Source organism: Heptranchias perlo, chromosome 23, assembly GCF_035084215.1.
Source record: "Heptranchias perlo isolate sHepPer1 chromosome 23, sHepPer1.hap1, whole genome shotgun sequence".
Lineage (NCBI taxonomy): Eukaryota > Metazoa > Chordata > Chondrichthyes > Hexanchiformes > Hexanchidae > Heptranchias > Heptranchias perlo.
Window position 1 is genome coordinate 48612149 of NC_090347.1, and position 23835 is coordinate 48635983.

The 23835-nt window shown below is 48.7% G+C and overlaps 1 protein-coding gene across 1 annotated transcript in view; it reads right to left on the bottom strand.

The window, feature by feature from the left end:
* Nucleotides 1-23835, bottom strand: part of LOC137341338 (glutamate receptor ionotropic, NMDA 2C-like) — a 707538-nt gene that overhangs the window by 307242 nt on the left and 376461 nt on the right. The window contains exons 9-10 of the mRNA XM_068004462.1: nt 13327-13487; nt 28-215 (exon numbers count right to left, since the gene is read on the bottom strand). Of these exons, the coding sequence (XP_067860563.1) occupies nt 28-215; nt 13327-13487 (349 nt within the window). The remainder of the gene's footprint in view (nt 1-27; nt 216-13326; nt 13488-23835) is intronic.

Below are 23835 nucleotides of genomic sequence, written 5' to 3' on the forward strand. Positions count from 1 at the left end.
GACATGAAAGTTTTACTCAGTACTTACCATCACCCAGGAACTGTAACAGGGCCAGATCAATGGCTCTCTTCCATTTGGAGCTTTTCTGCAGAGCTATCCCATAGCCAGTCGTTGCAAACACCTTCCCGCTCCCGATAGTGACAAGTTTGCAGCCCTCATCCTTCCCAGCCATGTAATTGAGAACAGCTGCATCGTAAATAAAGGCATCAAGCCTCCTGCAAGAGGGAAAATACATCAATTGGAAAAAGTGCTGATTGGTGTTAGGAAATAGGAACAGGAGTAGATTGACCAGTCACTCTCTGAAATATTGTTTAGGAAATAGGAACAGGAGTAGCCCATTCAGCCCCTTGAGCCTAATTGACATTCAATTAGATCATGGATGATCTCTATATGCGTTCTCATTTTTGTTAACAGTCTCTTATGTGGAACTTTATCGAATGTCTTCTGGAAGTCGTATTAATAACATCTATAGATTTATTAATGTAATAAATAAATATATGATATAATTAATATAATATATAATATAGATTTACTAGAATGGTACCAGGACTTCAGTTATGTGGAGAGAATGGAGAAGCTGGGATTAGAGCAGAGAAGGTTAAAGGGAGATTTAATAGAGGTGTTCAAAATCATGAATGGTTTTGATACAGTAAATAAGGAGAAACTGTTTCCAGCGGCAGAAGGGTCAGTAACCAGAGGACACAGATTTAAGGTGATTGGCAAAAGAGCCAGAGGTGACATGAGGAAACATTTTTTTACGCAGTGGGTTATGATCTGGAATTCACTGCCTGAAAGGGTGGTGGAAGCAGATTCAATAATAACTTTCAAAACAACAGGGGCCTCCGTGTCCAGCAGTGAACAACAGGGGGCTCTGTGTCCAGCAGTGACCAGCAGGGGGTGCCATGACCAGCAGTGACCAGCAGGGGGGGGTGCCGTGACCAGCAGGGGGGCTCTGTGTCCAGCAGTGACCAGCAAGGCACTCTGTGACCAGCAGTGAACAACAGGGGGCTCCGTGACCAGCAGGGGGCTCTGTGTCCAGCAGTGACCAGCAGGGGGCGCTGTGACCAGCAGGGGATTCTGTGACCAGCAGGGGGCTCCGTGTCCAGCAGTGACCAGCAGGGGGCGTCATGTCCAGCAGTGACCAGCAGGGGGCTCCGTGTCCAGCAGTGACCAGCAAGGGGGCGCTGTGACCAGCAGGGGATTCTGTGACCAGCAGGGGGCTCCGTGTCCAGCAGTGACCAGCAGGGGGCGTCATGTCCAGCAGTGAACAACAGGGGGCTCCGTGACCAGCAGGGGGCTCTGTGTCCAGCAGTGACCAGCAGGGGGCGCTGTGACCAGCAGGGCGGTCTGTGACCAGGAGGGGGTTCTGTGATAGAATAACATCAGCTTACATTGATATATGATGTGGAGATGCCGGTGATGGACTGGGGTTGACAATTGTAAACAATTTTACAACACCAAGTTAACTCCGAAAGCTTGTGAATTTAAAATAAAATTGCTGGACTATAACTTGGTGTTGTAAAATTGTTTACAATTGTCAACCCCAGTCCATCACCGGCATCTCCACATCATGACTACCATCGACACCACAAACTGCCGGCTCACAGTGGAAAGGATATCCAAGTCCGAAAGCTTGTGAATTTAAAATAAAATTGCTGGACTATAACTTGGTGTTGTAAAATTGTTTACATTTATATAGGAACAGGATTAGGCCATTTATCCCATCGAGCCTGTTCTATCATTCAATGATGGGATGGTTCTCCTTACAGCAGAGAAGGTTAAGGGGAAATTTGATAGAGGTGTTCAAGATCATAAACGGTTTTGACAGAGTTAAATATGGAGAAACCGTTTCCAGTGGCAGAAGGGTCAGTAACCAGAGGACACAGATTTACGGTGATCGGCAAAAGAGCCAGAGAAGACATGAGGAAATGTTTTTTTATGCAGCGAGTTTTAATGATCTGGAATGTGCTGCCTGAAAAGGTGGTGGAAGCAGAGTCAATAATAACTTTCAAAAGGGAATTGGATAAATATTTGAAGGGAAAAAATTTACAGGACTATGGGGAAAGAGCGGGGAATGGAACTAATTGTATAGCTCTTTCAAAGAGCCAGCACAGGCACGATGGGCCGAATGGCCTCCTCCTGTCCTGTACCCACTATGATACTATGATACTTCATGGCTGATCTGGATCCTACCTCCCTTGGCTCCATATCCCTTAACTAGCAAAAATCTATCGATCTCAGATTTAACATTATTAATTGAGCTAGCATCTACTGCTTCTAGTGGGAGGGAGTTCCACACTTCTCCCACCCTTTGCGTGAAGAAATGTTTCCTAACTTCTCTCCTGAATGGCCTGGCTCTGATTTTAAGGTTATGTCCCTTTGTCTTAGACTACTCCACCAGCAAGAAGCCTTTCTCTCTATCTACACCATCAATTCCTTTCAAAATCCTAAAAACCTCAATCAAATCACCCCATAACTTTCTATATTCCCGGGAATACAAGCCCAGTGTCTGTAATCTCTCCTCATAATTTAACCCTTGGAGCCCTGGTAACATTCGGGTGAATCTGCACTGCACTCCTTCCAAGGCCAATCTATCCTTTCTAAGGTGCGGTGTCCAGAACTGTACACAGTGCTCCAGATGTGGTTTAGCCAGTGCTTTGTAAAGCTGTAGCAAAACTTCCTCCTCTTTATATTCTGGATGTAAAGGCTCCATTAGCCTTTCTGATCATTTTTTGCACCGACCACTACATTTTAGTGATTGGTACATGGACCCCTAAATCTTTTTGGACCTCCACTGTTCCTAGCTTTTCACCATGTATCCTGTTTTGGTCCAAAATGGATGACCTCTAAAATAGAGGTTCTAAATTGGGGGAAGGCCGATTTTAATAGGATAAGGCAGGATCTGGCCAAAATGGACTGGGATCAGCTGCTTGTAGGAAAATCCGCATCGGAGCAATGGGAGTCTTTCAGAAGGGAGATTGAGACCATAAAATGGCAACATGTTCCCGTAAAGGTCAAGGGTGGTTCCAAGAACTCCAGGGAACCTTGGATGTCAGGGGATATAGGAGAATGGATGAGGAAAAAAAGGAGGGCTTTTGGCAGATACAAAAGGCTAAAGACGGAGGAAGCCCTAGAGGAGTACAAAAAGTGCAGGGGGATACTTAAAAAAGAAATTAGGAGATCAAGGAGGGGCCATGAAATAACACTGGCGAGCAAAATAAAGGAAAATCCTAAGATGTTTTATAAGTATATAAAGGGTAAGAGGATGACTAGGGAAAAAATAGGGCCCATTAGGGACAAAAATGGCAATCTGTGTGTGGAGCCGGCAGATGTAGGAGGGGTTCTAAATGAATTTTTTGCATCTGTTTTCACTATGGAGAAGGACGACGTAGACATAGAAATACGACAGGGGGACTGTGATATACTCGAACATATTAACATCGAGCGGGAGGAGGTATTGGCGGTTTTAGCAGGCCTAAAAATGGATAAATCCCCAGGCCCGGACGAAATGTATCCCAGGCTACTGTGTGAGGCAAAGGAGGAGATTGCGGGGGCTCTGACACATATATTCAGAACCTCTCTGGCCACAGGGGATGTGCCAGAGGACTGGAGAACCGCTAATGTAATACCATTATTCAAGAAGGGGAGTAGGGAAAAACCGGGGAACGACAGGCCAGTGAGCCTAACATCAGTGGTAGGAAAATTATTGGAAAAAATTCTGAAGGACAAAATTAATCTCCACTTGGAGAAGCAAGGATTAATCAGGGATAGTCAACATGGCTTTGTCAAGGGAAGATCATGTCTGACTAATTTGATTGAATTTTTTGAGGGGGTGACTAGGCGTGTGGATGAGGGTAACGCAGTGGATGTGGTATACATGGATTTCAGTAAGGCCTTCGATAAAGTCCCCCACAGGAGACTGGTCAAGAAGGTACGAGCCCATGGAATCCAGGGTGCCTTGGCACTTTGGATACAAAACTGGCTTAGTGGCAGAAGGCAGAGGGTGATGGTCGAAGGTTGTTTTTGTGACTGGAAGCCTGTGGCCAGTGGGGTACCGCAGGGATTGGTGCTGGGTCCCTTGCTGTTTGTGGTCTACATTAATGACTTGGATATGAATGTAAAAGGTATGATCAGTAAGTTCACTGATGATACAAAAATTGGTAGGGTGGTAAATAGCGAGGAGGATAGCCTCAGTCTGCAGGACGATATAGATGGGTTGGTCAGATGGGCGGAACAGTGGCAAATGGAATTTAACCCGGAAAAGTGCGAGGTGATGCACTTTGGAGGGACTAACAAGGCAAGGGAATACACAATGAATGGGAGGACCCTAGGCAAGACAGAGGGTCAGAGGGATCTTGGTGTGCAAGTTCACAGATCCCTGAAGGCGGCGGAACAGGTAGATAAGGTGGTAAAGAAGGCATATGGGATACTTGCCTTTATTAGCCGAGGCATAGAATATAAGAGCAAGGAGGTTATGATGGAGCTGTATAAAACATTGGTTAGGCCACAGCTGGAGTACTGTGTGCAGTTCTGGTCGCCACACTACAGGAAGGATGTGATCGCTTTGGAGAGGGTGCAGAGGAGATTCACCAGGATGTTACCAGGGCTGGAGCGCTTCAGCTATGAAGAGAGACTGGGAAGATTGGGTTTGTTTTCCTTGGAGCAGAGGAGGCTGAGGGGGGACATGATTGAGGTGTACAAAATTATGAGGGGCACAGATAGGATGGATACTAAGGAGCTTTTTCCCTTCGTTGAGGGTTCTATAACAAGGGGACATAGATTCAAGGTAAAAGGCGGGAGGTTTAGAGGGGATTTGAGAAAGAACTTTTTCACCCAGAGGGTGGTTGGAGTCTGGAACTCACTGCCTGAAAGGGTTGTGGAGGCAGGAACCCTCACAACATTCAAGAAGCATTTGGATGAGCACTTGAAATGCCATAGCATACAAGGCTACGGACCCAATGCTGGAATATGGGATTAGAGTAGACAGGGCTTGATGGCCGGCGCGGACACGATGGGCCGAAGGGCCTCTATCCGTGCTGTATAACTCTATGACTCTATGACCTCACACTTATCTGTATTGAAATCCATCTGCTGCAATCTATCAATGTCTCTTTGTAATTTCATGTCCCATCTTCACTATTATGCCACCAATCGTTGTGTCTTTGGCAAAGTTAGATATATACGTCACCTTAAAGTAGTAAAACACCCCAAGGTGCTTCACAGGAGTATTATAAGACAAAATTTGACACAAACCCACATCAATGGATCATGTTATGTTGCGGCATAGAAGGAGGCCATTCAGCCCATCATGCCTGTGCCGGCTCTTTGAAAGAGCTCTCCAATTATCCATTTCCCTGCTCTTTCCCCATAGCCTTGTAAATTTCTTCCCTTTAAGTATTTATCCAAATCCCTTTTGAAAGTTATTATTGAATCTGCTTCCACCCCCCTTTCAGGCCGTGCATTCCAGATCATAACTCGCTGTGTAAAAAAATGTTTCCTCATGTCGCCTCTGGCTCTTTTTCCGATCACCTTAAATCTGTCTCCTCTGGTTACCGACCTGTCTGCCACTGGAAACAGTTTCTCCTTATTTACTCTATCAGAACTGTTTATGATTTTGAACACCTCTATCAAATCTCCTCTTAACCTTCTCTGTTCTAAGGAGAATAATCCCAGCTTCTCCAGTCTCTCCACATAACTGAAGACCCTCATCCCTGGCACCATTCTAGTAAATCTCTTCTGCACCCTCTCTCAGGCCTTGACATCCTTCCTAAAGTGCGGTGCCCAGAATTGAACACAATACTCCAGCTGAGGCCTAACCAGTATTTTATTAAGGTTTAGCATAACTTCCTTGCATTTATACTCTATGCCTCTATTAATAAAGCCCAGGATCCAATATGCTTTTTTAACAGCGTTCTCAACTTGTCCTGCCAACTTCAAAGATTTGTGTACATGTCTCCCTGTTCCTGCACCCCTTTTTAAATTGTACCATTTAGTTTAAATTGCCTCTCCTCATTCTTCCTACTAAAATGAATCACTTCACACTTCTCTGCGTTAAATTTCATCTGCCATGTATCTGCCTATTTCACCAGTCTGTCTCTGTCCTCCTGAAGTCTGTTACTATCCTCCACATTGTTTATTACATTTCCGAGTTTTGTGTCATCTGCAGACTTTGAAATTATACCCTCTATACCCAAGTCCAGGTCATTAATATATATCATAAAGAGCAGTGGTCCTAATACTGACCCCTGGGAATACCACTGTATACTTCCCTTCAGTCTGAAAAACAACCGTTCATCACTACTCTCTGCTTTCTGTCCCAAGTCAATTTTGTATCCACGCTGTCACTGTCCCTTTAATCCCATGGGCTTTAATTTTGCTAACAAGTCTATTATGTGGCACTTTATCAGATGCCTTTTGAAAGTCCATACACAGAATATCAACCCTCTCCGTTACTTCATCAAAGAACTCAATCAAGTTAGTCAAACACTATTTTCCTTTAAAAATCCGTGCTGACCTTCATTTATTAGCACATTCTTTTGCAAGTGCCAATTTATTTTGTCCTGGATTACTGTCACAAAGTTTCCCCATCACCAACATTAGGCTGACTGGCCTGTCATTGTTGGGTTTATCACTCTCTCCTTTTTTGAACAGGGGTGTAACATTTGCAATCCTTCAGTCCTCTGGCACCACTCCCATATCTAATTGGAAGATTGTGACCAGAGCCTCCGCAATTTCCACCCTTACTTCCCTCAGTAATTTTTTTTGATTCATGGGATGTGGGCGTCGCTGGCGAGGCCAGCATTTATTGACCATCCCTAATTGGCCTCGAGGAGGTGGTGGTGAGCAGCCTTCTTGACAACTGAGTGACTTGCGAGGCCATTTCAGAGGGCAGTTAGAATCAACCACATTGCTGTGGGTCTGGAGTCAGATATAGGCCAGACCGGGTAAGGACGGCAGGATTCCTTCCCTAAAGGACATTAATGAACCAGATGGGTTTTTGCAACAATCCGGTAGTTTCTTGGACATGATTACTGATATTAGATTTTTATTCCAGTTTTTATATATTTAAATCAACTGAATTTAAATTCCCCAGCTGCCGTGGCAGGATTTGAACTCATGTCTCCTGATTATTTATCTAAGGGTACCCAAATACCTAGGATGCATCCTGTCTGGACTGGGCGATGTTTCTACTTTGAATACTGCCGATCTTTTAAGTACCTCCTCTTTATCTATTTTTATTCTATCCAATACACTACTACCTCCTCCTTTACTGCTACACATAAGGAGATATTAGGACAGGTGACCAAAAGCCTGGTCAAAGAGGTAGGTTTTAAGGACCGTCTTAAAGGAGGAGAGAGAGGGGGAGAGGTTTAGGGAGGGAATTCCAAAGCTTAGGGCCTAGGCAGCTGAAGGCACGGCCGCCAGTGGTGGAGCAATTAAAATCGGGGATGCCAGAGGCCAGAATTGAAGGAGCGCAGATAGGGAGGGGCGAGGCCATCAAGAGATTGGAACACAAGGATGAGAATTTTAAAATCGAGGTGTTACCAGACTGGGAGCCAATGTAGATCAGCCAGCACAGGGTGATCGGGACTTGGTGCGAGTTAGGATACAGGCAGCAGAGTTTTGGATGTGCTCAAATTTATGGAGGGTGGAAGATGGGAGGCCAGACAGGAGGGCATTGGAATAGTCCAGTCTGGAGGTAATAAAAGCAAGGATGAGGGTTTAAGCAGCAGATGGGCTGAGGCAGGGGCTGAGATGGACGATGTTACGTAGATGGAAGTTGGCGGTGTTGGTGATGGAGCGGGCATGGGGTCGGAAGCTCATCTCTGGGTCAAATAGGATGCCAAGGTTGTGAACAATCGGTTCAGCCTCAAATAACAACAACTACTTGCATTTATATAGCACCTTTAACGTAGTAAAATGTCCCAAGGCGTTTCACAGGAGCGATTATCCAACAAAATTTGACACCGAGCCACATAAGGAAATATTAGGACAGGTAACCAAAAGCTTGGTCAAAGAGGTAGGTTTTAAGGAGTGACTTAAAGGAGGAGAGAGAGGTGGAGAGGCAGAAAGGTTTAGGGAGGGAATTCCAGAGCTTCGGGCCCAGGCAGCTGAAGGTACAGCCACCAATGGTAGAGCGATGGAATCGGTGGCGAGGGAACGGAGTTTGTGGTGGGGACGAAGACAATGGCTTCGGTCTTCCCAATATTTAATTGGAGGAAATTTTTGCTCATCCACTACTGGATGTTGGACGAGCAGTGTGACAAATCAGGGAGAGAGGTGGTGGTGAGGTAGAGCTGGGTGTTGTACATGAGGAATCTGACATCAAGTCTTCGGATGATGTCGCCAAGGGGCAGCATGTAGATAAGAAATAGGACGGGGTCAAGGATAGATCCTTGGGGGACTCCAGAGGTAACGATGCAGGAGCGGGAAGAGAAGCCATTGCAGGTGATTCTCCGGCTACGACTGGATAGATAGGAATGGAACCAGGCGAGCGCAGTCCCACCCAGCTGGACAATGGAGGAGGATGGTGTGGTCAACCACGTCAAAGTTCTCAACAGAGAGGTAAACAATGTGGAGGATAGTAACAGACTTCAGGAGGACAGAGACAAACTGGTGAAATGGGCAGACACGTGGCAGATTAAATTTAATACAAAGAAGTGTGAAGTGATGTATTTTGGCAGGAGGAACGGGGAACGGCAATATAAACTAAATGGTACAATGTTAAAGGGGGTGCAGGAACAGAGACCTGGGGCTGAATTGATGTTAGAACTGGGAAGAGATTGGGGGTGGGGGGGGGGGGTTTCGGTTGGGAAACCTGGAATTAAGGGGTCTCGAGCATCGGTGGGGGTCTCAGACGTCGGGGGGAGGGATATCACGGACATCGGGGGGAATGATCTCAGGGGACGGGAGGGAGATCTCGGACGTCGGGGGGGAGGGAGATCTCGGACGTCGGGGGGGGAGGGAGATCTCGGACGTCGGGGGGGGAGGGAGATCTCGGACGTCGGGGGGCGGGATCTCGAGGGGAGGTGGGGGGGACGGAGATCTCGGACGTCGGGGGGGACGGAGATCTCGGACGTCGGGGGGGGACGGAGATCTCGGACGTCGGGGGGGACGGAGATCTCGGACGTCGGGGGTGGGGAGATCTCGGACGTCGGGGGGGAGGGAGATCTCGGACGTCGGGGGGGGGAACGGAGATCTCGGACGTCGGGGGGGACGGAGATCTCGGACGTCGGGGGGAGGGAGATCTCGGACGTCGGGGGGAGGGAGATCTCGGACGTCGGGGGGACGGAGATCTTGGACGTCGGGGTGGGGGGAGGAGATCTTGGATGTCGGAGGGGGCGGGAGATCTCGGACGTCGGGGGGGGGGGGGAGATCTCGGACGTCGGGGGGGACGGAGATCTCGGACGTCGGGGGGGAGGGAGATCTCGGACGTCGGGGGGGGGAGGGAGATCTCGGACGTCGGGGGGGAGGGAGATCTCGGACGTCGGGGGGGGGAGGGAGATCTCGGACGTCGGGGGGCGGGATCTCGAGGGGTGGTGGGGGGAATCTCGGACGTCGGTGAGGGGGGTCTCGGATGTTGGGGGGTCTTGGACATCTGGGGGGGGGAGGGGGGTTGGCCAATAGGGGAGATCTGATCGTGAGCTTTTTGGACCTGGAGGAAATACTCCTGCTCCTGCTGGCACAGAAAGAGACCCCCCCCAATGTCCGAGACTTCCCCCGATGTCCAACTCCCCACCTCCCTACTGATCTCCGACATCCCTCCACCCCCCCCCCCAACGATCAGCCCCCCATCCAACCCCCAGAGTGCAATAAGGGCACTTACCTCATGATCCGGCCCTTCTTGCCTCCTTTTCAGTAGTGAGATTCACGGGCCCCGAGAAACCCACGCTGGTGGGTGTTAAATTTAAACATCAGCAAAATTCAATTTAAAAAGACCTGTCTCATGAGGACGTTAATTGCTGCGAGAACTACTCGCCCGCCTGAACTAATTAGGGACCCGCCTCCAGCAAGCTTGTTACACAAACGCATCCAATCGTGCCTCCATTAAACCCAGAGGTGGGCCCATCGGAGCCGGGCTCCGGTCACACTCCAAAAATCAATTATTTTAATGACCCACCCGTCCCCAACCCACCCGTTTTTGGGGTTTAAAATCCCCCACCCGGGGTTTCACATTCACAAGTTGTTGAAGGTGCCAAGACAAGTTGTTAAAAAGCACATGGGATCCTGGGCTTTATAAATAGAGGCACAGAGTACAAAAGCAAGGAAGTTATACTAACCCTTTATAAAACACTGGTCAGGCCTCAGCTGGAGTATTGTGTCCAGTTCTGGGCACCGCACTTGTGAAGGATGTGAAGGCCTTAGAGAGGGTGCAGAAGAGATTTACTAGAATGATTCCAGGGATGAGGGACTGTAGTTATGTGGATAGACTGGAGAAGCTGGGGTTGTTCTCCTTGGAACAGAGAAGGTTGAGAGGAGATTTGATCGAGATGTTCAAAATCATGAAGGGTTTTGACAGAGTAAATAAGGAGGAACTGTTTCCAGTGGCAGAAGGATCGGTAACCAGAGGACACGGATTTAAGATACTTTGGTGAGGAAACATTTTTTTAAGCAGTGAGTTGTTATGATCTGGAATGCGCTGCCTGAAAGGGTGGTGGAAGCAGATTCAATAATAACTTTCAAAAGGGAATTGGTTAAATAGTTGAAAAGGAAAAAATATGCAGGGCTATGAGGAAAAAGCAGGGGAGTGGGACTAATTGGATAGCTCTTTCAAAGAGCAGGCACAGGCACGATGGGCCGAACAGTCTCCTTCTGTGCTGTAAGATTCTATGATTCTAACACAAACTGAGGCTGGATCTTGGGATCTTGCTGCTCTGTCTAAGTGAAACACTGGGATAGAATTTAATAAGGGAGGGAGGGAGAAACCAGGTAACCACAGACCTGCCAGTTTAACATGAATTGTGGGTAAGTTACTGGAATCTATCCTCAGGGACAGAGTGACTGAGCACCTGGACAAGTGTGAGCTGATCAGAGATTCAGCATAGATTTGTGAATCACAGAAGCATAGAAATTTAAGGCACAGAAGGAGGCCATTCGGCCCATCATGTCTGTGCTGACTGAAAAAGAGCTATCCAGCTTAATCTCACTTTCCAGTCCGTAGCCCTGTCGGTCACGGCACTTCAGGTGCACATCCAAGTACTTTTTAAATGAGTTGAGGGTTTCTGCCTCTCCCACCATCTCAGGCAGTGAGTTCCAGACAATCACCACCCTCTGGCTGAAAACATTCTCCTCAGCTCCCCTCTAATCCTTCTACCAAATACTTTGAATCTATGCCCCCTGGTTATTGACCCCTCCGCTAAGGGAAATAGGTCCTCCTTATCCACTCTATCTCGGCCCCTCATAATTTTATACACTTCAATTAAATCTCCCCTCAGCCTCCTCTATTCCAAAGAGAACAACCCCAGTCTATCTAATATTTCCTCATAGCTAAAATTCTCCAGTCCTGGCAACATCCTCGTAAATCTCCTCTGTACCCTCTCTAGTGCAATTACATCCTTCCTGTAATGTGGTGACCAGAACTGTACACAGTACTCAAGCTGTGTCCTAACCAGTGTTTTATACAGTTCCAGCATAACCTCCCTGCTCTTATATTCTGTGCCTCGGCTAATAAAGGAAAGTATTCCATATGCCTTCTTAACCCCCTTATCTACCTGTCCTGCCACCTTCAGGGATCTGTCGACATGCACTCCAAGGTCCCTCTGTTCCTCTACACCTCTCAGTATCCTCCCATTTATTGTGTACTCTCTTGCCTTGTTTGCTCTCCCCAAATGCATTACCTCACACTTCTCCAGATTGAATTCCATTTGCCACTTTTCTGCCCACCTGACCAGTCCATTGATATCTTCCTGCAGTCTACAGCTTTCCTCCTCACTATCAACCACACGGCCAATTTTTGTATCATCTGCAAATTTCTTGATCATGCCCCCACATTCAAGTCCAAATTATTAACATATACCACAAAAATCAAGGGACCCAGTACTGAGCCCTGTGGAATTCCACTGGAAACAGCCTTCCAGTCACAAAAACACCCGTCGACCAGCCAATTTTGGATCCAACTCGCCACTTTCCCTTGGACCCCATGGGCTTTTACTTTTCTGACCAGTCTGCCATGTGAGACCTTGTCAAAAGCCTTGTTAAAATCCATGTAGACTACATCAACCCTTCTTGTTACCTCCTCAAAAAATTCAATCAAATTAGTCAGACATGACCTTCCCTTAACAAATCCATGCTGACTGTCCTTGATTAATCCTTGAAGGGTAGGTCATGTTTGAATAATCTAGTTTGTGGAGGTTACTAACATGGTGGATAGGGGAGGGTCTATGGATGTTCTCTATATGAATCTCCAGAAGGCACTTGATAAGGTTCTGCACAAGAGATTATTAACAGAAATAAAAGTGCACGGAATTGGAAGTAACCTTGAGACGTGGGATGGTAATTGGTTGGAAGGCTGGAGACAGAGAGTAGGGATAAAGGGAATGTACTCTGATTGGCGGAATGATCTATACTGGGGCCTCAGGTAATAAATTTAAGAATATAAAGAGGGAGAAAGATAAAGAGACAGAGGCATTGATGGAGAGATGCAGGGAGAGGCAGATAGAGAGAGTCAGATATAAAGAGGGAGGGAAAGAGAGACACAGAAAGAGAGAGAGAGAAAAAACAAAGACTTGCATTCATATAGCGCCTTTCACAACCTCAGGACAAACCAAGTGCTTTACATTTAATGGAGTACTTTTGAAGTGTAGTCACTGTTGTAATGTAGGAAATACACAGCCAATTTACAAACAGCAAGATCCCACCATAGCAATCTGTTTTAGTGATCAATATTGGCCAGGACACCGGAGAGAACTCCCCTGCTTTTCTTTGAACAGTGGCCATGGGATCTTTTACGTCCACCTGAGAGGGCAGATGGGACCTCGGTTTAACGTCTCACCTGAAAGAAGGCACCTCCAACAGTGCAGCACTCCCTCAGTACTGTACTGTAGTGTCAAGACTAGATTTAGTGCTCCAGTCTCTGGAGTGGGACTTGAACCCACGACTTTCTGACTCCGATGCGAGAGTGCTCCCACTGAGCCACAGCTGACACTTGGAAAAACCACCACCATGAGAGGGCACCAAGCTAGTATTCTTTCCCCTCATCCTCTTGTGACGTGCCAATGACAGTCTGGTGCCACCTGGCATTGTGGAGGATGGGGAGTTGGTTTGAGTGTTGCCAGTCCCAGATGCCCAGTTGATGGGTGTTGATGTTGATGAGACCCTACAGCTTACCCTGATTTCAAGCTGGTGAGAGCATCTCCCACAGAGCGCTGGTTGTATCTGGTCATGTGGGAGTGCATGTCTGGATAGTTGTTCTTGATATTCCTCTCTGTGCTGCCGTTGGGAACTGTGCCGAATCGGAATGGTGGATATTGGTCCTGAGGCTTCTGAAACTTCACAACGAAAGATCACACTCATTATCAATCACCAAATCCCCACATTCATCTCCCCCTTTATTCACCTTCCTGTTAACGATACCGGGGGGAGGGAGGGGAGCAACTGCAGGATTTTCACTCTGCGCCTATAGGTGGGGTGATTCGCTCCCTGCAATAACCCGCTACAGACTGGCAACTGATTGACTGAGAGCTATGCCTCTAAACTTGTGAACTCATATGTTCTGTAGCAGGTGACAGTAAACAAGATATGGGGGGGGGGAACGGTCATCGTCCCATCAAGTTCCTTTACCGAAACTCCACGAGGCTCCCCGAGACTCACCCATTGCTGCATCTGATTGATCCTTAAATGCTTCCACCATTCTGCCCATAGTCTATTGCAACTTAGAATAAGGGGCTGCTCTTTCAAAACTGAGATGAGGAGAAACTTCTTCACTCAGAGGGTGGTCGGTCTGTGGAATTTGCTGCCCCAGGAAGCTGTGGAAGCTACATCATTAGATAAATTTAAAACAGAAATAGACAGTTTCCTAGAAGTAAAGGGAATTAGGGGTTATGGGGAGCGGGCAGGAAATTGGACATGAAGCTGAGTTCGGATCGGTCAATGCCCTGTGGGTGGCGGAGAGGGCCCAGGGGCTATGTGGCCGGGTCCTGCTCCGACTTCTTGTGTTCTTTAGATTTGTGGTTGGGATCAGATCAGCCATGATCTTATTGAATGGCGGAGCAGGCTCGAGGGGCCGATTGGCCTACTCCTGCTCCAATTTCTTATGTTCTTATGTTCTTAACTGTTGATCACTCTCTGTCTGCAGTAGAACCTCCTGATATCAGTCCTAAAGTTACCCTTTACTGATTTGAATCTGTGTCCCTTTGATCTGCTCCCACTGTTTAATTGAAAGTAATATTCTACATTAACCTTTTCCATACCCTTAACTATCTTTTACACCTCTATAAAATCATAGGAACATTAAGAACAGGAGGAGGCCAGTCAGCTCCTCGAGCCTGTCCGCCATTCAATTAGATCATGGCTCATCTGTATCTCAACCCTGTTTTCCCACCTTTGATTCATTTCCCTTACCATGCTTGCCTAACAAAAATCTATCGAATTTTAAGGTTATGCCCCCTTGTTCTGGACTCTCCCATCAGAGAAAATAGTTTCTCTCTATCTACTCTAATAAAAGCTTTAATCATCTTAAACACCTCAATTAGATCACCCCTTAATCTTCTAAACTCAACTGAATACAACCCAAGTCTATGCAACCAATCTTCATAATTTAACCCTTTTAGCCCTGGTATCATTCTGGTGAATCTGCAATGCACTCTCTCCAAGGCCAAGGCCTCCAGAGATGCGGTGCCCAGAACTGAACGCAGTCTCCAGATGGAGTCTGGAGCTACTGGGAGTTGACAGATTCTGATTTTGAGCAGGCAGTAAGGACATCCACCCAAACAGGGTCCTTTTTAACATATACATGTCATGTTCCGATGACATCAGCTAGATCCTGGGCCTCATTTTTGGAGCATTGGCTTAGTTTCTAATTCACGTCACTACTCACCCACCCAAAACTGGCCTGGAGTTAGAAAAGGCCCAAGTCATTGATGTAAATGAGAGACCATCGTGGTGCCAACACAGAACCCTGGTCAGGTCGGCAACTCGAACTGGATGTGACATCGTGTGACCTCCAACCGCCCCGCCCCCAAACTCCCGTCATTGGCCACCCAACACGTCCATCCTTGCGGAGCTCCTCCTTTCCATGCCAATTGGAAAGTGTGAACAATTTTACAAAACCAAGTTATAGTCCAGCAATTTTATTTTAAATTCACAAGCTTTCGGAGGCTTCCTCCTTTCTCAGGTGAACATTTGTTGGAAATGAAATCCTCGAAATGAAATCGCATTTATAATTCACAGAACAATGCTTGGTGAGTACAGACAGTTTTTTCAACTGCCCGTTGCCAAGGCAATCAGTGTGCAGACAGACAGGTGTTACCTGCAAGGTCTCCGAATATACAAATCACCAAAAAAAAACAACAAACAAAAAAAAACAGAGATAGAGAGGTAGAAACATAGAAAAGACAGCAACTGACCCGTTATATTAAAAACAGATAACATTTGTTCGCTGGTGGGCTTACGTGTAGCGTGACATGAACCCAAGATCCCGGTTGAGGCCGTCCTCATGGGTGCGGAACTTGGCTATCAATTTCTGCTCGACGATTTTGCGTTGTCGTGTGTCTCGAAGGCCGCCTTGGAGAACGCTTACCCGAAGGTCGGTGGATGAATGTCCATGACTGCTGAAGTGTTCCCCGACTGGGAGGGAACCTACACGTTACCCCACCAGCGAACAAATGTTATCTGTTTTTAATATAACGGGTCAGTTGCTGTCTTTTCTATGTTTCTACCTCTCTATCTCTGTTTTTTTTTGTTTGTTGTTTTTTTTTGGTGATTTGTATATTCGGAGACCTTGCAGGTAACACCTGTCTGTCTGCACACTGATTGCCTTGGCAACGGGCAGTTGAAAAAACTGTCTGTACTCACCAAGCATTGTTCTGTGAATTATAAATGCGATTTCATTTCGAGGATTTCATTTCCAACAAATGTTCACCTGAGGAAGGAGGAAGCCTCCGAAAGCTTGTGAATTTAAAATAAAATTGCTGGACTATAACTTGGTTTTGTAAAATTGTTTACAATTGTCAACCCCAGTCCATCACCGGCATCTCCACAATTGGAAAGTGAACAGACTCTTTGTCACCCGATTGGATAATTCTTGACTGTCAGTCAAACAGGCTTTTCCACATCTCCAATATTTTTTTAGGTCCCTATGATTTTTCTCCTGGGTTACTTGCGGCAATGTCCGGGAGATTAATCTTTAATTCCTGAAAACTCCAGGACAATCCTGGAAGGTGGCAACCCTAAGCCCTGGGCACCCCACTCCCCCACCCTCACATCACTCTTCCTGTTATTTTCTACCGTTCAGCCAGTTTCAATCCATACTCCAGCTATGCCCTGAATCCCCATAGCTTTGAGTTTAATTAGTAAAATCTTTCATGTGGAACTTTATCAAATGCCTTTTGGAAGGCTGGGTTAGACAATGTCATAGAGTTTAACACTGATAATTTGGGAGGTCACTTCCTCAAATCAAGAAGGTTGGTCAGGCAGGATCTTCCTTGTCTAAAGCCATGCTGACTGCTGTTTCTAGGTTGTTGTAGTAATGATAATCCTCAAATTTACTCCTGATTGATTCCATTATTTTATATGGAATGGAAGTTAAGACCAATGGGCCTACAGTTGCCCGTGTCTGCGTTGTCCCCCTTTTTGAATATGAACACCACAATATCCCGTTTCCAATCTACTGGTACCTCCCACATTACCAATGCCTCCTAAATGTCCTCTCTGGTCCCTCTCAGCACTCTGCAATCAATCCCATCAACCGCAGGGGATATATTTGTTCTGAGCCCTTTCAGCTTATCCAGAATTTCCATCTCATTTATATCAGAGTACTGAATTTTGCTTGGTTCTTTTTTGGGGCGGGGACTCTATTCTTGCCTCCCCTTGTGAATATTTGGAGGCAGTAATCATAGGAAGATAGCAACATCGGAATCGCTAGACGAGAAAAGACCAATGTCCATCGAGTTCGCCTTCTACTATCCTGCTAGTCACATGATACAACGATAATGGAGTTGCTGACTAATCATAGAAATCAATCTCTACCAATTAGTCTACAACAGACCCAGGCAGGATCATCATCATAGAATCATAGCAGGGTTACAGCGTGGAAGGAGGCCATTCAGCCCATCGAGTCCGTGCCGGCTCAATGCAAGAGCAATCCAGCTAGTCCCACTCCCCCGCCCTATCCCCGTAGCTCTGCAAATTTATTCCTTTCAACTCCTTATCCAGTTCCCTTTTGAAAGCCATGATTGAATCTGCCTCCACCACCCCCTCGGGCAGTGCATTCCAGATCCTAACCACTCACTACTTAAAAAAAGTTTTTCCTCATGTCACCTTTGGTTCTTTTGCCAATCACCATAAATCTATGTCCTCTGGTTCTTGACCCTTCCACCAATGGGAACAGTTTCTCTTTATATACTTTATTGAAGCCCTGCATGATTTTGAACACTTCTCTCAACCGTCTCATTTCTAAGGAGAACAACCTCAGCTTCTCCAGTCTCTCCACATAACTGAAGTCCCTCATCCCTGGGATCATTCTAGTAAATCTCTTCTGCACCCTCTCTAAGGCCTTCATATCTTTCCTGAAGTGCGTGTCCAGAATTGGACACAATACTCCAGCTGTGGCTGAACCAGTGTTTTATAAAGGTTCATCATAACTTCCTTGCTTTTGTACTCTATGCCTCTATTTATGAAGCCCAGGATCCCGTATGCTTTTTTAACCACTTTCTCAACCTGCCCTGCCAGCTTTAATGACCGGTGCACATATACCCCCAGATCTCTCTGTTCCTGCACCCCCTTTAGAATTGTACCATTTAGTTTATATTGCCTCTCCTCAGTCTTCCTGCCAAAAATGTATCACTTTGCATTTCTCTGCGTTAAATGTCATCTGCCACGTGTCCGCCCATTCCACCAGTCTGTCCATATCCTCTTGAAGTCTATCACTATCCTCCTCTCTGTTTACTACACTTCCAAGTTTTGTGTCATCTGCAAATTTTGAAATTGTGCCCTGTACACCCAAGTCCAAGTGATTAATATATATCAAACAAAGCAGTGGTCCTAATACTGACCCCTGGGGAACACCACTGTATACCTTTCTCCAGTCCGAAAAACAACCGTTCACCATTACTCTCTGTTTCCTGTAACTTAGCCAGTTTCGTATCCGTGCTGCCACTGCCCCTTTTATTCCATGGGCTTTAATTCCACCATTCAATTCGATCATGGCTGATTTGTATCTTAACTCGATTTACCCGCCTTGGTTCCGTAACCCTTAGTATCCTTATCTAAAAAAAATCTATCAATCCCTGTTTTTAAATTTTCAATTGACCTCAACAGCTTTTTTGGGGAGAGTTTTCCAGATTTCCACTCCCCTTTGTGTGAAGAAGTGCTTCCCGACATCACCCCTGAACGGCCCAGCTCTCATTTTGAGGTTATGCCCCCTTGTTCTGGACTCTCCCTCCAGAGGAAATAGTTTCTCTCGATCAACACTATTAATGCCTTTCATCATCTTAAATACCTTAATTATATCACCCCTTAATCTTCTATAGTCAAGGAAATACAAACCTAGTCTATGCAACCTGTCCTAATAATTTAATCGTTTTAGCCCCGGTATCATTCCGGTCTCTGCATTGTACCCCCTCCAAGGCCAACATATCCTTCCTGAGGTGCCGTGCCCTGAATTGAACGCAGTACCCCAGATAGGGTCTAACCAGAGCTCTGTATGCTGCAACATAACGTCCACCCCTTTGTAATTCATCCCCTTTGAGATAAAGGCCAACATTCCATTAGCCTTTTTAATAGTTTTTTGTAACTGTCCAGAAGTTTGAGTGAGTTCTGTACTTGGACCCTAAATCTCTCGGCTTCTCCACAGTTCCGAGCTTCTCACCGTTTAGAAAATACTCTGATTTATCTTTCTTAGGTCTAAAGTGAATGACCTCACACTTCCCCACAGTGAACTCCATCTGCCAGTTTTGCCCACTCACTTAATCTATCAATGTCCCTTTGCAGCTCTCTGCTCCCATCTACACTATTTACTGTGCCTCCTAACTTGGTGCTGTCAACAAATGTGGATAAACGACTCTCTATTGCTTCAACTAAGTCATTTATAAACATAGTGAAAAGCTGAGGCCCCGGTACAGATCCCTGGGGGACACCACTAGTCACATCCTGGCACTGTGAGTACATACCCATTATCCCTACTCTCTGGTCCCAATATTTACCGGGAGGCTCAAATCGGCCAAAAATCGGCAAGGCCGGGGACATGGAGGCCCTGCTGTTAAGTTCGGCAGGGCTTCATTTGCATCTTTTAAGGCTGCTTCACACCAAGCAACTAGCCAAATTGTCATCTTGGCCGGCGGGCAGGAGGGCTGGGGAAGGCAGCTTGTGAACGGTGGAATCGAGGCTGGAGGAGGAGGCTGGAGATTGGGCCTGGGGGAGGAGGCTGGAGATTGGGTATGGGGGAGGACGCTGGAGATCGGGCCTGGGGAAGGAGGATTGGAGATCGGGGCTGGGGGAGGAGGCTGGAGATTGGGGCTGGGGGAGGAGGCTGGAGATCGGGCCTGAGGGAGGAGGCTGGAGATCGTGCCTGGGGGAGGAGGCTGGAGATCGGGCCTGGGGAGGAGGCTGGAGATTGGGGCTGGGGGAGGAGGCTGGAGATCGGTCCTGGGGGAGGAGGCTGGAGATCGGGCCTGGGGAAGGAGGATTGGAGATCGGGGCTGGGGGAGGAGGCTGGAGATTGGGCCTGGGGAAGGAGGCTGGAGATCGGGCCTGGGGAAAGAGGCTGGAGATCGGGGCTGGGGGAGGAGGCTGGAGATCGGGGCTGGGGAAAGAGGCTGGAGATCGGGCCTGGGGAAAGAGGCTGGAGATCGGGCCTGGGGAAGGAGGCTGGAGATCGGGGCTGGGGGAGGAGGCTGGAGATCGGGGCTGGGGGAGGAGGCTGGAGATCGGGCCTGGGGGAGGAGGCTGTGGATCAGGCTGGGGGAAGGAGGATTAGAGATCGGGGCTAGGGGAAGCCAAAGGCTTCCTTGAGGGGCCTGGGGGGAAGCAATCCTGCTCCTCCTGGCACACAATGAGTGCTAAAACAGCCATCGTTTTGCCTTGAAATTAGTTTTGAATTTACCTCCTTCAAGCACAGGTCATGTCCTCTGGTTCTACTGTTCCGGTCAAGGTAAAAGAGCTTGTCATGGTCGATATTATTTAGTCCCTTTAGAATCTTAAAAACTGACATCGTATTGCCTCTCAACCTTCTCTTTTCCAGTGAGAATGTGCCCAATTTACATGATCGCTCCTCATAATCCAATCCCTCCATCCCCGCAATCAATCTGGTTACTCTCTTCTGTATCGTTTCAATAGCTGCAATATCATTTGTGTATTCTGGTGACCAGAACTATACACAGTATTCGAAGTGCGATCGCATCAATGATTTACAAAGTGGCCTTGCCGGTCTGGGCTGTGCCAGTCCTGGCCCGTCTGGGACACCCTGTCTGGACTGTGCCTGCCTGTCTGGGCCATGCCCATCTGGGCCATGACAGTCCAGGCCATAGCTGTCTGGTCAACCTGTCTGGACCGTGCCTGTCTGGGCTGTGCCAGTCCGGGTCACACCTGTCTGGGCCATGCCCGTCTGGGCCATGACAGTCCGGGTCGTGGCTGTCTGGGTTACCCTGTCTGGGCCCTAGCTGTCTGGGATGCCCTGTCTGGGCTGTGCCTGTCTGGGCTGTACCTGTCTGGGCTCACTGTATCCACGCCCCAGCTCACTGTATCCACGCCCCAGCTCATTGTATCCACTCCCCAGCTCACTGTATCCAATCCCCAGCTCACTGTATCCACTCCCCAGCTCACTGTATCAACGCCTCAGCTCACTGTATCCACGCCCCAGCTCACTGTATCCACGCCCCAGCTCACTGTATTCCACGCCGTGGCTCACTGTATCCACGCCCCAGCTCACTGTATCCACTCCCCAGCTCACTGTATTCCACGCCGTGGCTCACAGTATCCACGCCCCAGCTCACTGTATCCACGCCCCAGCTCACTGTATCCACGCCCCAGCTCACTGTATCCACGCCCCAGCTCACTGTATCCACGCCCCAGCTCACTGTATCCACGCCCCAGCTCACTGTATTCCACGCCGTGACTCACTGTATCCACGCCCCAGCTCACTGTATCCACTCCCGAGCTCACTGTATTCCACGCCGTGGCTCACTGTATCCACGCCCCAGCTCACAGTATCCACACCCCAGCTCACTGTATCCACGCCCCAGCTCACTGTATCCACTCCCTGGCTCACTGTATCCACGCCCCGGCTCACTGTATCCACTCCCCAGCTCACTGTATCCACTCCCCAGCTCACTGTATCCACTCCCCAGCTCACTGTATCCACGCCCCAGCTCACTGTATCCACTCCCCAGCTCACTGTACCCACGCACCAGCTCACTGTATCCACTCCCCAGCTCACTGTATCCACGCCCCAGCTCACTGTATCCATGCTCCAGCTCACTGTATCCACTCCCCAGCTCACTGTAACCAAGCCTCAGCTCACTGTATCCACTCCCCAGCTCACTGTATCCACTCCCCAGCTCACTGTATCCACGCCCCAGCTCACTGTATCCACTCCCCAGCTCACTGTATCTACTCTCCAGCTCACTGTATCCACTCCCCAGCTCACTGTATCCACTCTCCAGCTCACTGTATCCAATCCCCAGCTCACTGTATCCACGCCCCAGCTCACTGTATCCACTCCCCAGCTCACTGTATCCACTCCCCAGCTCACTGTATCCACTCCCCAGCTCACTGTATCCACGCCCGAGCACACTGTATCCACTCCCCAGCTCACTGTATCCACGCCCCGGCTCACTGTATCCACTCCCCAGCTCACTGTATCCACTCCCCAGCTCACTGTATCCACTCCCCAGCTCACTGTATCCACGCCCCAGCTCACTGTATCCATGCTCCAGCTCACTGTATCCACTCCCCAGCTCACTGTATCCAAGCCTCAGCTCACTGTATCCACTCCCCAGCTAACTGTATCCACGCCCCAGCTCACTGTATCCAGGTCCCCAGCTCACTGTATCCACTCCCCAGCTCACTGTATCCACTCCCCAGCTCACTGTATCCACTCCCCAGCTCACTGTACTCCACGGCCCGGCTCACTGTATCCACTCCCCAGCTCACTGTATCCACGCCCCAGCTCACTGTATCCATGCTCCAGCTCACTGTATCCACTCCCCAGCTCACTGTAACCAAGCCTCAGCTCACTGTATCCACTCCCCAGCTCACTGTATCCACTCCCCAGCTCACTGTATCCACGCCTCAGCTCACTGTATCCACTCCCCAGCTCACTGTATCCACTCCCCAGCTCACTGTATCCATGCCTCGGCTCACTGTATCCACGCTCCAGTTCACTGTATCCACGCCCCAGCTCACTGTATCCACTCCTCAGCTCACTGTATTCCACGCTGTGGCTCACTGTATCCACGCCCCAGCTCACTGTATCCACGCCCCAGCTCACTGTATCCACTCCCCAGCTCACTGTATCCACACCCCGGCTCACTGTATCCACGCCCCGGCTCACTGTATCCACTCCCCGGCTCACTGTATCCACGCCCCAGCTCACTGTATCCACTCCCTGGCTCACTGTATCCACGCCCCGGCTCACTGTATCCACTCCCCGGCTCACTGTATCCACGCCCCGGCTCACTGTATCCACTCCCCGGCTCACTGTATCCACGCCCCAGCTAACTGTATCCACACCCCAGCTCACTGTATCCACGCCCCAGCTCACTGTATCCACTCCCCAGTTCACTGTATCCACGCCCCGGCTCACTGTATCCACGCCCCGGCTCACTGTATACACTCCCCGGCTCACTGTATCCACGCCCCAGCTCACTGTATCCACGCCCCGGCTCACTGTATCCACACCCCGGCTCACTGTATCCACTCCCCGGCTCACTGTATCTACGCCCCAGCTCACTGTATCCACGCCCCGGCTCACTGTATCCACGCCCCGGCTCACTGTATCCACTCCCCGGCTCACTGTATCCACGCCCCAGCTCACTGTATCCACGCCACAGCTCACTGTATCCACTTCCCAGCTCACTTCATCCACTCCCCAGCTAACTGTATCCACGCCCCAGCTCACTGTATCCACTCCCCAGCTCACTGTATCCAATCCCCAGCTCACTGTATCCACTCCCCAGCTCACTGTATTCCACGCCCAAGCTCACTGTATCAACTCCCCGGCTCACTGTATCCACGCCCCAGCTCACTGTATCCACTCCCCAGCTCACTGTATCCACTCCCCAGCTCACTGTATCCACTCCCCAGCTCACTGTATTCCACGCCCAAGCTCACTGTATCAACTCCCCGGCTCACTGTATCCACGCCCCAGCTCACTGTATCCACTCCCCAGCTCACTGTATCCACTCCCCAGCTCACTGTATCCACGTTCGAGCTCACTGTATCCACGCCCCAGCTCACTGTATCCACTCCCCAGCTCACTGTATCCAATCCCCAGCTCACTGTATCCACTCCCCAGCTCACTGTATTCCACGCCCAAGCTCACTGTATCAACTCCCCGGCTCACTGTATCCACGCCCCAGCTCACTGTATCCACTCCCCAGCTCACTGTATCCACTCCCCAGCTCACTGTATCCACGTTCGAGCTCACTGTATCCACGCCCCAGCTCACTGTATCCACTCCCT